We start from the raw sequence: 17,748 nt of genomic DNA, 5'->3' as shown, positions 1-17,748 counted from the left end.
AGCTGCTAGACGTCCTTTAGTTTTCTTTGGGCAGGTGGCAGTTTTGATTTTCAGATTTTTCCATGACTTTCTTGGGGTCCTTCCTTTGAGACACTAACAATGCCCTGTTTCAAATAACAATGCTTGGCAGCTCCATGACTAATTTGAATGTGTACTGTACAGTACTTATAATCCAGATTTTCATTGTTAATACTGTACTTGCCCATAATAATTTTTCAAACTTAATTTTATTTACCTCCAGTAAACATTTATAGAAGCAATTTACTACTGTGCAATTTTTAATACAATAGCACAGTTAGTAGAATAATTTCTTCCGTGGCTGGCCCAGTCTAACCACACATTATCGAAATGCACATGGCTGGGACATGTTTATTTGTGCTGGATATGAGCCACACTTATGGTGTGCCATCATCCCCTTAATCCTTAGCATCTGACATTTTGATGATTTAAATCATTTTGGCATACACTACCTTATTTAAATTATTCTACCCATTTATCAATTTTTTTTTTTTAATTTTTGGTATACTGTATTTAACACACTTTTCTCTCAAAATCTATAGTTGTTTCTTTTAAACCAAGGGCAACATCTTTTTAAATTATTAAATGATATATTAGTCAAGTGCAATCACATTTCCATGCATGTGTACTTAGGTAAAAGGTATTGGGCTATGCAATCCATAATCTACATGTACTGTATAGCTTTTCCTTTAATGCTGGTCATGCCTAAATTGTAAAGCTTGTACTGTATATATAAATAAAGTATCCCACCCATATGGATATTTAATGGAAATTAAATACGTGTACATGAATATCTTTATTATTCGTGATTTTTCTTTTTCCCTGTTCGTCTCGCTGGTTCATTGGGGTTTCTTTTCTCCCAATAGTAATGGTGATGGTTCTTGCCATCAATGTAGCCCAGCTGAGCAGCACGAGAGTACACATCACGTACTGCAAATGGCATTTGGCCTGAAAAAAAGGTAAACATTATAAATATTAGCATTACAATGTATCTGAAATATTTAGAAATTTGAAGCAAATTACTGCTTAAATGTACAGTAATTCTATGAAAGTTTGGAGTCATTACTGTTCCCCATTTTCATGGGGTGGTGATGTATGTGAATGACTGCATTGAAGACTAAACTCCAGACATTATAATTTTCCAGAGTTCACCCCACAGGGAAAGGGAGTGACTGGAACCCCACCAAGGCAATGGTCCACCTACAGACTACCACGTGCTTTCCAGACACCTCTTATCCAGATATGCCTGTTATTCATTTATCCAAATAAAAATGTGAAACTGATGAGGTGGGGAGGTGGTCTGAATAAAAATGTGCAATAATGTGGAGTGTGGGAGTGGTAAAAGCTCTTCACCATCTGAAGGTTCCTCATCAGGCAAAGCAGGGCAAGGCCAGCCAGGCCCAGGCCACAGAGGTGATCACACATCTCTCCTCTTTAAACCCCTGCCTCCTCCCCACAAACTCACCCAGTACAAAATGTTAGCACCTGCCGTAGGATGACATGATGTAACATCACATGCCTTTTAATAAAGCATTTCAAAATCTATTTAAATATTTGCAATACAATGAACAAATAACCATAAAAATATTATGTCCTGTTCTTTACAATTTGTCACACAAATAACTCCCACACCCCCTCTGATCCTCTGTGACCCCTCCCCAGCCAGTGTTAACATAAGCATGCAGACCTGTGCTAGTTGTATCCATCTCTAGTTCACTGAGGATGTGCAAGACCTGCCACTTTCCCAGTGACACTATTGCTACACACTCCCTACATGCCTATGCCCACACCTACTCCCAGAACTTCTCATATATTCGTAAGTACTGAACAACATAATGGAGAATTATCCCCATTGGATCACTGGTTTTTGCCTTTAAATTGTCTGTATGACTAACCACTTATTCGTCAGGTGTCCCAAAGCATGGGGTCACCTGTATATACTGTACAGTGAAACCTTGGTTGACGAATGCCCCACTTTACAAATTTTTCAGCACACGAGCTCAATTTCTTGGTAAAATTTGACTCGGTATTCAAGGCTTGCCTCGGTTCTCGAATTTGGTGATACATGTATGGATCGACAAGTGTGTGGATCTCCTGGGCATGGGCAAGGCGCGCCTCAGTTTACCAGTGTCTCACGCTTAGTGATGGCCGGGCTTGAATTCTTCATACAAAATTTAATTGCTTTTCTGCTTTCTGAACATTAAAGTAATTATTATATATAATGCCATGAGTCCCAAGAAAGTCAGTGGTAAAGTTCAACCTAAGAAAATAGTTGTGAGGATGACGATACAGAAAAAACAAACATCATTTATAGTGAATGAATGTGATGTCTCACTACAGCCAAGTGTTAAAATGTAGGGAAAAACAAGTGTCTTTAGACAGATTCTTAGTAAGAGAGAACCCGAGAAATGTCATCAGTGCCTGATGTTATAATGGAAGAGGACTCCCCTTCCGAACACTAACACTTCTCCTCCTCCCTCCTCACCATCTTTCATACACCAACAAGAATCCTCAATAAAGGTAAGACATACTGTTGTACAATATATGAGTACTATTCTGTATAAAATGCATTAATTCAATTTATATTATTTCTTATGGGAAAATTTGTTTCGGTTTACAAACCGTCTCTTGGAATGGATTAAATTCGTAAGCAAAGTCTTACGAATTCTTGTCCCGTATAAAATGAGGGAAAAACAAAAAAATGTCGGAAAATGCTCACCTGGATTATAATCTTCGTGTAGAGGATTAACCTTTTTCCGACTCATCTTGCTCGAAAACCTTTTCGCTTCTCGCTGATCTTCTACCAATATGGGGTTCCTCCCATGTTTACCACCTTTAGGAGTTGGTAACGAGTACTAGCAAAACAAAGATATATATATATTAGTATATATTTACAATCAAGATCCATTTGTTGAATATAAAACTTACAACTGAAAACTAAACTGCATTTCATTTTATCCTATTCCTCAAAAGTAATGCTATGAACATTATTAGTTTAATAAATGGATTTCTACTTACAGGATTTAAGGTACTGAATATATATATATTTAAAGAAAACATTTATATTAATGAATTCATTGTTTTCATAATCCATAAGTTAAACTACAATAAAATGTTAATAATTTACTTTCTATGGATTGACATGGCTAGCAACCAGGAAGGAGGCCTGGTCAGAGACTGGGTCGTGGGGTCATGACCCTCACAACCACTTCAAGATAGGGTGCCCTACCCCACACAACTTAGAAATGGGGCATTGATACAGTATGACTCTGTTACTAGAATATTGTATGAGCAAGCTATACAATCATTGGATCTCAGCATATGAAGACACAACCAACTCTTAATTCATCAAAAATGTTTTATGCAGAACTAATATCTTTTAAACCCAACTTCTTTTTCTTTCTTTTAATCTTACACACCAAGATACAAAGAATAAATTCTTTCAGACTCCAACTTCAAACAGTCAAAAACCTCGTAAATGAATGGTAAAGAGCACAATAGTATTCAATAAAAACGTAGACTCCCTGCATTGCTACTGATAACCATGCAGTAATCCCTGCATTGCTACTGATAGCCATACAGTAATCCCTGCATTGCTACTGATAACCATACAGTAATCCCTGCATTGCTACTGATAACCATACAGAAAAAGTGCAGTGCAAGCTTCCAAACCTCACAGGCACTTTAAATGAAGTGAAATCAAAACAAAAAGTGCTTTTAAGATGTAAGTGTTGACAAAAACCTTCATAATGAACCTTTCCACTAACCTTCATTCCTTTAGTGTTTATAGGCCTCTTTGTATTGATCCAGATTTTCTGTGTGCCATCGGGGTTCACTGTTACCGCTACCTTCTTCAGTGTTTTGTTGCCACAGTGCGGGCAGAATATCTGTCGGTAAAATTATGTTAATCGAAGCTAAAATAGATATTTACCAGGAAAAATACACATTGTACAACTGAGGAAATTTGCCATTTCTATAATTTACAAAGCTTATCAAAATGAAATGCAGATTTGTAACCTACAAAAACTGAATGGTAATCTTATATAAAAAGATAAATAATTATATCTAAATCTGAATATCATGACAATACTGGACACATCATCACAAATTTATATTTAATTGCTGATACCATATAAAATTAGTAACAAAAATTTCACATGTATTGACACAACATAATTAGAAATTGCAATGCATAGACAGTTTGTTTCTCAAAAAAACTCACACTTAGAGAGCAACTATACATATCAAACTCTAAACTACCATATCCATTCACAACAATAATTTGCATTTCTTGCATCCATACTCATTATCAATGTTTATCACTCTTACAAACTTTAAACACACTTGCATCCATAGACTATACACAAGTTGCTATCTCTGTGCTGTGCTTACTCTTGCTTCCTTGCATCTATCTTATAATATAAACAAAATAAAAAATACAAATTTAGTATGTTAAGTCCAAAGGAATTGTATTTACTGTACTTCTGCAAGCCCTCAAAATTGGATCAATAAATCCAGTTGTTTTGATTTCAGGTTTCTATGTATATTTTGGTGAGCATTTTATAAAGTTATGCTTTGGATATTACACACTGATCACAGACATGAGGCCAAGATGTATATGCCAATATCACTAATGTTAAACACTAAAGAAAATATGGAAGCATATGACGGGATCAAATCAGCATCTCTGAATGCCTCGGGCACATGCACCATTGACTGTGCCCAAGGAGTTCAGGGACAAGGGTCAGATCCCATAAGACAGCTTCAATATTTTCTCAGACATGTCATATTCTTGTGATTTCATCATTATATCATTTTTATTTGTGCTTTAAATGCCTTATTAATTATAAATTGATAGTTTGAGCTCAAAATTATTGTGACATATCTTATCTCCATGTTTCTAGACCTAGCTAAGCTTAAATGCCAAGAACTCAAAACTGGTGGAGTGAGAAGTCTGCAGCGGTCTAATCGTGCACACCACGACCCCTTAACACGCAGCGTACCTTTGTCATCACAGATGTAGTTTTGAAGCAGGCATGGCACCTCAAGATGTATGTTCTCACATGTCTGATAAATTTACCATCAACACCCATGATGGATAACCCAATGTGCTTCAGTACATTCTGGAAAGACATTTAATCACATCAATTTATAATGCAAATGTAATTAAAATATGAAGTACTGTACATGGAATTGCAAACATTTCTGATTTGTAAATGCTTTCCTTTTCTTCAAAATGTCTAAATACCTTGTTCACTGTCTTGACTGGTATTTTCCTGCAGAATCTTCCCCAGACATTTCAACCTCCATTGTAATAACTTTTGAAAGACTGACTAAACTTGAAATATTTGCTGAAGAACTCTGGATGCTAATTTGGCCATCACGTACAAGGAAACCTCGACTCAGTGAACTCTATGGGACTAACCCCTAATTTGTTGAAACCAGAGATGCATTCAGGAGGCATATGCGAGATGAATTTCTTAAAGAAGAAAAAATACACTTGTTTCTTTCTTCTACACAAATCTTAAAAACATGATTGGAGCCATATTAAGAATTACCATTCATACCCTAATATTTCCCACTCTACAGGCTAATTTCACTATGTGAAATTTTAGTTTCAACCTATCATATGATGGACAACCACCAGGAGAACCTGTCTGTAAAGAGGTGTCCCCACATCTTGCATATTTCTCATGCCCCAGCCTCCAAATCTTATTTTCAAAGGAAGAAGGGGCCCATATTTTAATGAATGTTCCCACACTCTATGGCTCTATGGCAGTGGTTCCCGACCAATAAGCCACGACCCCCAAGGGAGGTCATGAAATACTTTTTTATTGGTCACAGAGTATATCTGAATTATTGAGAATTAGAAAGTGGCGAGTATCCTGATTACATAATTTTTTTCAATTATGAAAGTGTGGTAGGGGGTCACAGGTCTTTTGATCATTAGAAAATAGGGTTGAAGTCAAAAAAGGGATGAGAACGATTGCTCTACATGCTAATTTCATTGAGCAAAATTTTAACTTCAATCTATCATGTGATGGAGATCTTTCCCATAGGGCTGTAAACTCTGGCAAGTAAATCTAGCCTGGAAAGTATGCACTATAACTGGAGATTCAGAGAAATGAGGTTCACTGAATCAAGGTTTACTAAATTGAGATTCACTGAATTGATGTTCCACTGTATGTGACCAGCTGCTTGCACTGAACATTAACATGTGAATTCCTTATGGACACCAAAGATTCAAGTTACCAGAATTCGCATTACCAAACTCTTACAATATCTATATTGAGAATATGTAGTATGTCACCCCATGTTAAAAAAGTGTCAGTGTAGCTACCCCAGTACTCCAGGGATGGAAGAGAGAAACACTGAACTCACTCATTACCTGTATAGCAAAATCAGCCGTCATACAAGCCACCTGGACGTCTTCCTTCAGCTCATCGTCTGCATTGAAATAAGCATTTTTCTTGTTTTTCTGTCTCTTTATGTTTGATGGTGTAATCCATCCTTCCTCCTCACTTCCATCTTCAGACACGTCGTCAGTCTCACTCTCCTCTGCAAATGTCACCATACTACATGAATAATTTTTACTCATATTAAAACTGACATATGGTAAACTAACATTAACAAATATTGATGGTTTCTTCAACACGTGTTATCGTCATAAGAGCCTTCACCGAAAACACGAGGCTAGATTAACACAACATAAAAATAATCGACCTCTATTGCACTATTATCTACATCAAGTACAGTATGCTATTTAAGGGATAGATGCCCTATCTTTTTATAAATGAAACAGTCCTTCACATCAATGATCCTATAAGTCATATGAATAACTTTGTACTCCAACTTCCTGCATCAAAAATGTGTACAGTATTCATATTTTAACAGATCCATATCAAAATCATAATAAAATACAGCTGTTATATAAATATAAAATCGTGCATTTACATTTACATAACGCTCCACTTATATATAAGTGGAGCTTCTGGAGCGAAGCTTCACTTATATACAGGTGGAGCTTCTGAAGTGAAGCTGCACTTGCCTGGTGACCCTTGAGTGGCCAAGCGAGAGCTCACTGGACTGATAGGAGTTGCATGCGCTATGTATAGTCATTGTCACATATTGTATTGCATCAGAGAGTGCTAGTACCAATTATTTACTCCTTCACCAGATTAGTTACAATATAATTTCATCACCAATTTCTTCTTTCCATTAATACAGTACAGGTGAACCATAAAGAAATGTCTCTTCTTGACTACTTCAGGTAGGTAGTGGGACCACTAATCAGGCTGTTCATAGGTAGTGTCCCTTCCCTATAGATACTTTCCCGTATCAATGATCACTGGCCTGTGTCATCAGCACAACCAAAGAGCCTGAGTTCAATATCCACAGAAGATTGGAAGCATTTGCTTAAAGTTTCTGTTCACCTAGTAGTAAATATTTTTTAATTTTGTAATTTATTTATATATAATCAGTTCTTACATTCTTGTACACCCACTAGCATGCATAGCTTTTTGGGCAGGTCCTTAATTAATCCTAATTTTCCATGGAATACGACCCGCCAAATTGTTTAACAACCAGGTACCCGGTTGCTGTTTGGTGAACAGAGGCTACAGTTAAGTTTTGGATCAACCGGGCTGTGGTGGGTATGTGGGCCTGTAGGCTGTTCCAAGCAACAGCCTGTTGAACCAAGTTCTCACAGATCAAGCCTGGCCTCGGGCAGGGCTTGAGGAGTAGAACTCTCAGAACCCCATCAAGCAGGTATCAAGCAGGTAAGGATTGGTGCCCAATAAATCCTCCCTGGCCAGGATACGAACCCAGGCCAAAATGCTCACGAAACGCTGGGCGAGTGTTTTACCACTTTGCCACGGGGACTGCTAAATACATACCACTTACACCTCGCCTCTCCTCCCATCTTACCTATTCTGGCCTCATGATGACTTCCTTTTCTGTATGTCTCGGTTGCAAATTACAAAGGGTCCAGGATGTACCTCCTGGAACCTCACTTCCTTTTCTTTTCATATCTGTGGGTTGGGTTATTTATCTTTGCCACGTTACTGTGACTTGTTCTCTACATAATTTGCAATTTTTATCCATCCAAGTGATTTCTAAATTGGAACTTAAGAATACCACAACACATTCAACTCAACCACAGTAAATGAAAGGTATTGCTACTAGGAAACCTTTTAAAAAACTACTTTTAAATTACTATCACTTCCACTTAAAACTATTTTTGCCATAACACTTCATGGAAGCTACCCGCATTATCACCTGGAAATACATACACAGAATGAGCCACAAATTATTTATCAAATTCTTATACAGAGAAAAAAATCTGAATGTGGATATAACTGAATTGTATTTCTACCTTTACCATCATCCCCTTCCTCTGCTGTATCACTGACAACTTGATCATCTTCACTGCTATCATCTTCATTTTGATTTGGTACTTCGGATTGTTCAGAAAGAGAGAGCGAGCTCAAATCCACATGCGCTGGCTCTCCTTGGTCAGACTGTGGACACCCTGCATCAGCCTGGTCATCAAACGTGGATTGTGGAGAACCTTCGTCACTGTGGTGATCAATCGGTGAACATTTATCCCCATCCTTCTGGTCTAACTGTAGTGAATTGCTGTCATTCTGCTGGACACACTCTAGAGAGCTTTCTTCACCCTACAAGTTGATATGGAGTATGTTGCTTAGAAATGTTTTATGTCCAAGAACCATCACAAAACTGCCAAAATGCACATGCCACTTTACAAAAATTTAAATGAAAGCAATTAGGCATATACATTTGAATTACATTCGTGGGTAATATACCCAAGTTACACATTTTACCCACAATTTATTGACAATATTTCAGTTGCATAAATTTAATTAGAAATATAAAAGGTTAAAAAATATTTAAGTAAAATATTTTTATATATTTTATATATTATAAATATTTTTATCAATAATTCAAATTAATATACACTGCAGTGTAACACCTTTTGTGTCCTTTCGCTTGAAGCAAAATGTTCTCAATTATCATAACAAATGGAAGATCACAGCCCTTGTAAAATGGCAGATAATCCAAAGTAATCTCAGAAAAATATTGTAAACGTAATTAATCCTTAAACTACAAAGCTATTTTAAGAGTCCTACATCTAGATGCACACAGAGAAAAAGTACTGAAAACCCATAAGGTTCAATCACTTATGGCAATTCAGGCACACATGGACAATTGCGTATGGCAATTCAGGCACACGAGGACAATTGCATATGGCAATTCAGGCACACGAGGACAATTGCATATGGCAATTCAGGCACACGAGGACAATTGTGTATGGCGATTTGAGCAACGTGGGGGTTAATGTGTCATACACTCCTCACTCCTAACAACTACTGTACACCCAACAAAAATGGTAGCCAAGTAATTTCTCAACAAAAATTAGTTTTCTATCGTTAAAAAAACATGCAAAATTATTCGATATTGGGCATTCTGAAAACCACAAAAGCCACCTTTTGCACATTTAATTCGAGCTAAAAAATATATCACACCCCTAATTAATGCAGCCTGAAAAATACATTTACACTGGTAACACCTTCTGAAACTCTCCATTTAAATTCAACAAATAATGCAAAGGAATACACAAAACTGAAAAACAAATCTAATAACTACATAATACTGTCAATCCATGCACAAAATTAAATGAATAATAAATAGCAGCATTCCAAAATTTTAATTAAAATTACGATGCAGACATTAACATTTCAAGCACTATTATAAACAGTGTTTTACCATTTGCCGTCGCATCTCTTCCAAGTTGTGAAGCAGTTCCTCCACACACTCTGAGGAACTAGAACATATAGTTCTATCTTCATTAAATGACAAAATATGTGAAGCCCATCTTTTCACATGAGGGAAGGTGAAGTCAAGAAGACATGCACTGTTTTCAAACTGTATATCGAAATTATCAAGCACCAGTAGTTCTGAATTAGAATGACTTCTACTTGGACCAAACTGAGGGTATTCACTGACAAGGGTGGAGTGCAATATGAAGTCATTGTCTGTGGGCAAGTGGCCACTCACGTAGCTGTGTTCCTCGAGGAAACTGTTCATCAGCATCAAATGCCACGAGCTGATGTGTCTTTGAGAAGACAACACGGCAGAGTTGGTTAAGGGAAACGATTCTCTGGAGACGTGTTCTGAGCCTGTGGTACCTGATGGTGAAGCTCTCCTGAACGGGTTGTCAGGAGAGATGGTTGCTTTACCATCACACTGTCATGGCAATTGGGAAAATATTGTGTCATTAACCTAAATTAAGCTAATTATTTTTTTTTTCAGCCATATTTATGCAATGCCTCAAGTTTTAAAGAAATAAAATACTCTGTATCCAATGCAGAAATATTACTGTACCAGCATTTTTAATCACTAACAGTTACACAAACCCTTGTAACTTCATTTATATATTTTTATATCAAATTACTGTATATTCCTATCCAGTTATCAAATTAAATATACTTAATATACAAAATTTCTTACCAAATGACATCCAAATGCCAAACATCTTTTTCCACAATAAAATACTGATCCTTGTGTGACAGCCAATGAACATAATGACATACATAGCTATCTAGATAATTTTCCACTAAATATACAATTATCATTCATACGCCATCATGCTCCTGACTGAAAGAGGGTTCAAGCCAAGTAAGTGTATAATACAGCAGATCATTGCAATCTGCAGACGCAGCCGCTAAGAAGGCTACCCACACTTGTCCCATTTCCCGTAAAGGTGTTCCTTATTATTCTGACTTCTACCCAGCTATTCATTCCTCAATCCTTGCCCATTGGCAGGGTCAATGATCTTCTGTTAATGGTAACAAACTGCGTGCTCTTAAGGGTAACGTGTCCCCATGGCCTTCCTCCTACCACTGTAACCGGCGGTGGGAAATGGCTCAGGCGAGGTTACGTGTTGGCCATATACGTTTAACTCATAGGAACTTAATGGAGTGTTGCCTTGTTCCTTATTGTCCAAACTGCATTGTCCCCTCTTACAGTTGTGCGTATCCTTGTTTTATGTCCCGACTTCCAGGATGTGCGTGCCTTGCTTCCTGACCGTCCCTCGATAGAATCCTCCGTGAATCAGATACCTTTGATATCGTTCGCCATATGCGCTTTTGTTCTCGTGCTGGCATCCTTAGTGATATTTAGCACCTTGTGAATATCCTGCACATTTGATAGTGCTACAGTCTTCCCGGCTTGGTGCCTTCTTTTAATAATTACTTACTTGCAATCTGCGGGTTTGTTATTCATGATTTTGTTTATTCCTGGTTGGCAGCACAACATATTCTGGGCTGGTCCTCGGTAGCTTTGAAGTGCATTGGCTCTGGTACCACAGAGTCACTCACAAAATGAACTATGTGAATGGGTACCAGGTTTCTCTCTGCCAATGGACTGTGCAAGGCCACTATACGTCCTGCCCTGGTGTCCAGGTACTACTTGGGACTTTGTCTTTAATCAAGACCTGATGATGGGAGTTGACTAAATAATTAAGTGTACTTAAACAAAAAAATTAATTAATGCTTGGTTATGCTTATTCATAGATGTGCCTTTTTATGTGGGATTCCGTTTATGTGGTGGATAAGAATTCTTTCAGTTTAATTCCGATCCCATACACTTTACCTCGTACATACTTTTCATGGTTTAGGTGTGCCGGATTCTGCCTCACTACCCTTATCTGGTGCTTCAAACATTTTGTTATCAAATCAGACGAATTCTCATTGGGTCCACAAAATGAGGTTTTGTTCTTTTTGTCCTGGGAACCACTTTCTACATCTCCAGCCTTCTTGGTCCCTTTTGACCATGAATTATGGACCTCTGAGTTTCGTAAGGGTTCTCTAGCAGTGGATACTTCGTATGTCCAGGCAGGGGTGAATCATACCCTCTGTATAATTCTCTTTTATGATATACTCTTTTAGCCTACAGATGTTACTATTTTGAGGTGCTATTGGGGAACTACTGAAGGCCAGCCCAGAAATCAAGCATTGAATGAAATGAGAAGGCCCTTTTTGGTTGGCCTCAGTAGCCCCACACACCCATCCTTCTTTGTCCTTTTCCATGGAGACTGGAGAAATTTTAGGGAGTAGCACATGAGTAAGGCCGGCAGGCACTTTGAATCCATGGGTGATCTGGTGATGCACTTGGACACTGGAACATGCTTTGTTGATGTTGAGCAAACTACCATTTCCCTTTTTTCTATCTTTTCTCTATTTAATCAAGATGTATAGCTTGTTTTGCTTCAACTGTACATTCTAGGTGGTTTTACTCAGCTTGGAGGTTGATCTTGGATCCTAATGCTCCCATTGCTTCTATAAGCACACCAGATTCTGGTCCTGGTGTTCAGTAGGCCTGCCCAAGTCCAGAGGCCTGGTAATGTTGTGATTGCCTCAGTGGTACAGAACTACAGTAGTGCACTGTAGGATATCAAGAAATACCCCCATAAAGGATGTTAATGAATAATGAAATTTACACATTACAAGTCGCATCAGAAGCCAAAAACTAATACCTAGTCCTCACTAATAAATAGTCAATCACTGCTATAAACTTCTGCCTATTGCCACTAATGTATAACAATTTCAGTAATAGCTTTAACAATCAAGAATTCCCTTGTGGTTTATCTGTAAAGACAAACTGGAAATCAAGACAAACCAGAAAGTCATATTCACCGCTAGAAAATTCACTAATATAGTTAAGAAAGCTAGTGAGCATTCCTTTGCAAATTAAGCACAAGTCTGTCACAGAATGGTAGACCTTTATGTCTCCTCATCTAATGTGAAATAAATTACTGTACAGGGGTTACAATAATTTACCTTTTGAGATGGAAGATAAAAACCCTCAATGTTGGGTGCACTGGTTTTAGTGCCCTTCGTAGCAGCTCCTTCAGTGATTATCTTTTGTGGCTCTGATCGAAGGTGGTCAGATCCTCCTCGAGTTTCAACTTCAAGCTCATATGTAAGGGCCAAGACTTTAACATCGGCTAGCGACAAACTGGCATAATCTCCCGTCTTCTTAGAAAATTCATTAACTGTAATTACAGAAAGACAGTTCATCTATCATAACTAGACAAAGAAACCATGTACTCTAAAAGCAAGACAAAAATATGCAGTTATGAGTCTAAAGTGACCTTTATAAACCTTTGAATACTGACATAAAACACATTTCCAATGCCTCGCGACAGCTTTTCAGAATATAAACATACACAATTGTAGACAGTTTTGTTAAATTATGAGTTTTTATGAATGCATGCAACATATTTTAATGTTAATTAATAGCAAAAGTGACTAATATGATAATACAGGAGGTACAGTTTAAACCAGGATTTTGTGATGTCACTTAATATGCTCAAAATAAATAATTAGATATACAGTACATATAGATATAGATGGGGTCATGAGTGAGATCAAGATAATATTAGAGAATAGTGTAAACCTAGTGCATGACACAGCTATGTGGAGAATGTCAAATTTTATGTATGCAAATGATGATATCTTTAAGAGGTGACAAATAATTAGGAAGAGAATTTGAAAGTTTCATTTGTGTGTGTGTGAGAGCCGATTTAAAAAGTGAAAGTGGACAAAAGTAATGATATAGTGATGAAAAGAGGGACATTGTGTATGTGAAGCTGGTGTGAATGGTAAGTACTACATGTGATTAAAACTTTGAAATATCACTGCACGATTAACAAAAAGAAACTTGCACAATCAAAGCAAAGAGTAGAGTTGTGGAAGAAAATTAGCCCGAACAATAAAAGCCAACAAAGACTATAATTCATAAAAGTTTACAATGTGGAAGGAACCTAATGAGATCCAGGCATACAAAAGATACTGTAAACAATACTGTAAACATTATTAGTATATTCACATATTAACACCTCCATACACATAAAATAATGAATACTGTGGTATTACTCTCTGAAATTACAAGAATCACCGAGTTTAAATAAATTGATCAGAAAGTTAGATAAACCCCTTGTATATGTATATGTATATGTCTGTTTACAAACTCCTCTTCCTCCCCATGCCTCTCACTACAGCTGAATGGCTTCTACAGAATCGTCCAAAATACCATCTAACATCCCACCTGTTCACCCACCAGTGAACGGGTACCTGGTTGTTAAACGATTTGGTGGGTTATATTCTGGGGAAAATTAGGATTAAGGACCTTCGAAATGCTGTGTGCTATTCTTATTTATTTATTTTTATTTTATTTATATACAAGAGTTCTTTACAAGAATGTAAGAACTCTTGTATATAAATAAAATAAAAATAAATAAATAAGAATAAGGTGGATGTTAAAACGCAACGCAAAATTTATGAGAAATGACGATATGAGCTTCATGATTAAAAATTATTCAAAATGAACATGTTGATCACAATTCCCACTATTGTGGACAGGAAGCCTGTACCAAGCTTCACTGAGGCCTACCCCTAGGTCAACTACCGACCTTCCCCGGGATACAATCCACACCACTCGCCTAACTCCTAGGTACCTATTTAAAGCGAAGGTGAACAGCGCATCAGGTAAAAGGAAACCTTTCCGAATGTTTTGATCCTGCTCGGGGATTGAACTCGGGGTCCCTTAGGTACGAGTCAAGGATGTAAACCACTGTGCTTACATGACCCCAAATAATTAAAACTCATCCCCCATGTTTTCTATAACAAACAATGCCATGGATAACAATGTCAAAATCAAAATGTCACTTACCAAACCTTATTGAGTGTGCCTGAGGTTGTCTCATGGTGATGGGGACAATCATGGCTTCCACCCGCTGTCTTGTCTGCTTATCCCGGATCTCCTCAATAACTTCTGGCAAGCTAAATAGCTCCTCTCCATATTCCTGTACCAAAATGCATATCATTGTCAATATTATTTACCCGGTATATATGGAGTAAAAAATAATCCTTGGTATTTTTTTCATTTATGAAGTGAATACAGCAACTGTACACTTTAGAAGTATTATTAAACTTGTCTCAAATAATTATCTTCTACTGTTCTATTAACTGCACATCATATGCCTTCATGATAAAAACATCAACCCTTAAAATAGTTAATCCCATTATACTGCTGACAATGGATCTACCCATTTTAATTCAGACCACCTGAGTGACTCCCAATTAACAACTAAAAATCTTAAAAAGACTGGCCATCAGCAATTAAATGTAGAAATACTAAAGCAATGAAAGCATAGTTAAACATGTTAAATACAGTACACGTCAAAAAAATTAATACATTGTATACTGTATATACTTCTTAGATTTTTCTTTCCACAACTCTCCACTTATTCAATATTTAGCATGATTGTTCTTAAGATCAATAATCTCTCATTAACAGCTCAAGTTTCAAGCACACCGCCTTCAATTACTGAAACATGAAAACAAACATTTGGCTAAAACGGCAACATTTCCTCCTCACATCAACATTTATCACCCAAATGTCCAGTGGCCTGTATATAAATAATGGAATCTATTTAACCCTAAGGATTGTGGGTAGACCTCTGTCAAATACAGATAGATCTACAGGGTGCTGCACAATGTTGATACAGGATAATGTAAATAGAACTGTATGAGAAATACAGCAATATATTTTTTTTTGCTTTTATCCAAATATTTGCAGGACCCATCACCTGTTCCCATATATACTGTATATATATTTAATTTTTACACAGATGGTTACAGAATCGAGAAGATGACTTCTGACTCCTATTAGCCGACTTGGAGCTCTCCCTTCCCATAGCTCATGTTAAGCCTTATCTTACTAGTTTTCCCGGGAAAACCACCAGTCAGTCAGTTATTGACCAGGTCCCCAATTATTCCTGGCTCGAACTCGGACGAAATCGCTCATTATTTTCACATTCTACATTCGTCTCCATCATTACAATAAGCAAATATAATACATTTCTTTATTCATAAAATTCTAGGATGCTTTGGGTTAATTGTATGGACTTTTAATATTGTACATTACAATCCTCCATATTTTATATTTATATACTGTACTACATTATATATATGACCTGTCAAGTGAATTCTGTAGCACAGTGGCCTACATCCTCAGCAATAATAATTATAATTTTATTTAGGAAAAAGTGTTTACATTCACAATGAGTTACAAACAGAATGTTGGATGTCCAGATACAGCAAGTATACACCATGCCTAACCTACCATGCAGTGGTAAGACACTCACCCGGCGTTCCACGAGCGCTTTGGCCTGAATTCGTATCGTGGCCGGGGAGGATTGACTGGACACCAATCCTTAACTGTAGCCTCTGTTCGCTCAACAGTAAAATGGGTACCCGATTGTTAAGCGATTTGGCGGGTCGTATTCCGGGGAAAATTAAGATCAAGGACCTGCCTGAAATGCTATGCATTTTGGTTAGGTTCGTTTGGGTTGTGTTAGGTTAGGTTGAGCTAGATTAGGTTGTACTGGGTTAGGTTGAGCTAGATCAGGTTAGGTTGAGCTAAGTTAGATTAGGTTGGGTTAGGATGAGCTAGGTTAGGTTAGGTTAAGTAACTTCCAAAAACCCGATGGGGAATCGTCCTGTAGACGATATAACTTGTATCCCTATCCGCCCCCCCCCCGACACTGGGCACTAAGCAGCAGTTCCGTACTAGCGACCATGTAATTACTCCCGTGTGATACGCCAAATAGTCTTGCAGACGCCACCTTAGCATAGCAGCCTCACCCAGAGCGGGACATTCTTGACGAAGGCGGCCGTGTCCACCACTAAACGTCTGCACTTCATGACGGAGACGTCCTCTCCTCCTCCTGCTGTGGTGGCTGGTGTGGGGCCTCCTCCAGGGCCTCCTCTGTGGTGGGTGCTTCTCCTGGTGTGGCTGTCAGCGTGCTCCAGCTCCTGGGACCCGCTGCTACACATGCGGGAGGTAGAAACAGCTGGGAAAGGGAACTTTTCTATATCCAGGTTATGCAGCGGTTTTTATGCATGTTGTGTACTCTTATTTAGTAAACTGTAAATTATATCTAATAACGTAAATTGAAAGATATTTAGTTATTTGGAGTTAAGATAAAAAATATTGATTAACAACTTACATTATCCAAATTATAAAATAATTTTTCGTGACGTATTTGTTATTATAAGGAAAGATACAAGCCTAATCAATTTTACCTTTATTTATTTATGTATTTATTTATTACAAGAAGGTACATTGGGCTGTGTACCCAAAGCCACTAGCACGCAGTATTTCGGGCAGGTCCTTAATCCTAATTTTCCCCGGAATACGACCCTCCAAATCGTTTAACAACTAGGTTGCCTTGCCTGAAACGCTATGAGTACTAGTGGCTCTAGGTATTGTATGTACTAGCTCTATCTATAAATCAATCAGAATGTTTGTAACTCTGCATCTATGTATGTACTTTTCCTAAATAAAACATTATTCTTATTCTTATTCTTATTCTTATTCTTATTCTTATTCTTATTCTTATTCTTATTATACGTACCCATTTCACTGCTGGGTGAACAGAGGCTACAGTGGATTGGCGCCCAGTCAATCCTCCCCGGCCAGGATACGAACCCAGGCCAAAGCGCTTGCGAAGCGCCGAATGTTTTACCACCGCGCCACGGAGACTGCTTAATCGTTTATGTCTGGCATTTAAATCCCCATTTAGAGCTGTAGGATCAATATGAAAAAAAAACAACTGGAAAGACCATATAATGAAAACTTTGT

The 17,748-nt window shown here is 37.6% G+C and overlaps 1 protein-coding gene across 5 annotated transcripts; it reads right to left on the bottom strand.

Annotated features, from left to right (window-relative positions):
* Nucleotides 1-801: 801 nt before the first annotated feature.
* Nucleotides 802-17,010, bottom strand: LOC123746357 (RNA-binding protein NOB1). 5 transcript variants are annotated; one of them, XM_045727827.2, is made up of 10 exons: nucleotides 16,749-16,989; nucleotides 14,773-14,905; nucleotides 12,879-13,093; nucleotides 9,805-10,284; nucleotides 8,393-8,696; nucleotides 6,407-6,576; nucleotides 5,022-5,141; nucleotides 3,786-3,905; nucleotides 2,738-2,873; nucleotides 802-966 (listed from the first exon to the last, which is right to left on the bottom strand). In XM_045727827.2, exons 1-10 carry the CDS (start codon nucleotides 16,938-16,940, stop codon nucleotides 818-820), a joined length of 2,019 nt encoding a protein of 672 aa, XP_045583783.2. In that variant the 5' UTR covers nucleotides 16,941-16,989; the 3' UTR covers nucleotides 802-817. The 5 variants fall into 5 exon arrangements, with proteins under 5 accessions (XP_045583783.2, XP_045583784.2, XP_045583785.2 ...); XM_045727828.2 differs by having other exon boundaries at nucleotides 8,399-8,696; XM_045727829.2 differs by having other exon boundaries at nucleotides 16,730-16,869.
* Nucleotides 17,011-17,748: the final 738 nt, after the last annotated feature.

Source organism: Procambarus clarkii, chromosome 80 (genome assembly GCF_040958095.1).
Source record: "Procambarus clarkii isolate CNS0578487 chromosome 80, FALCON_Pclarkii_2.0, whole genome shotgun sequence".
NCBI lineage: Eukaryota > Metazoa > Arthropoda > Malacostraca > Decapoda > Cambaridae > Procambarus > Procambarus clarkii.
The sequence above is the reverse complement of the archived record's forward strand: the minus strand, read 5'-3'. Positions and strand labels throughout refer to the sequence as shown.

What these genes read in the sequence shown, in the direction of transcription:
- LOC123746357 (XM_045727827.2), bottom strand. Translation starts at nt 16,940, where the DNA reads ATGTGTAGCAGCGGGTCCCAGGAGCTGGAGCACGCTGACAGCCACACC. An exon ending in GGCACACTCAATAAGGTTTG is followed by an intron (nt 13,094 to 14,772) that starts GTAAGTGACATT and finishes CTGTAATTACAG; the next exon opens with TTAATGAATTTTCTAAGAAG. An exon ending in TTTATCTTCCATCTCAAAAG is followed by an intron (nt 10,285 to 12,878) that starts GTAAATTATTGT and finishes TTGCCATGACAG; the next exon opens with TGTGATGGTAAAGCAACCAT.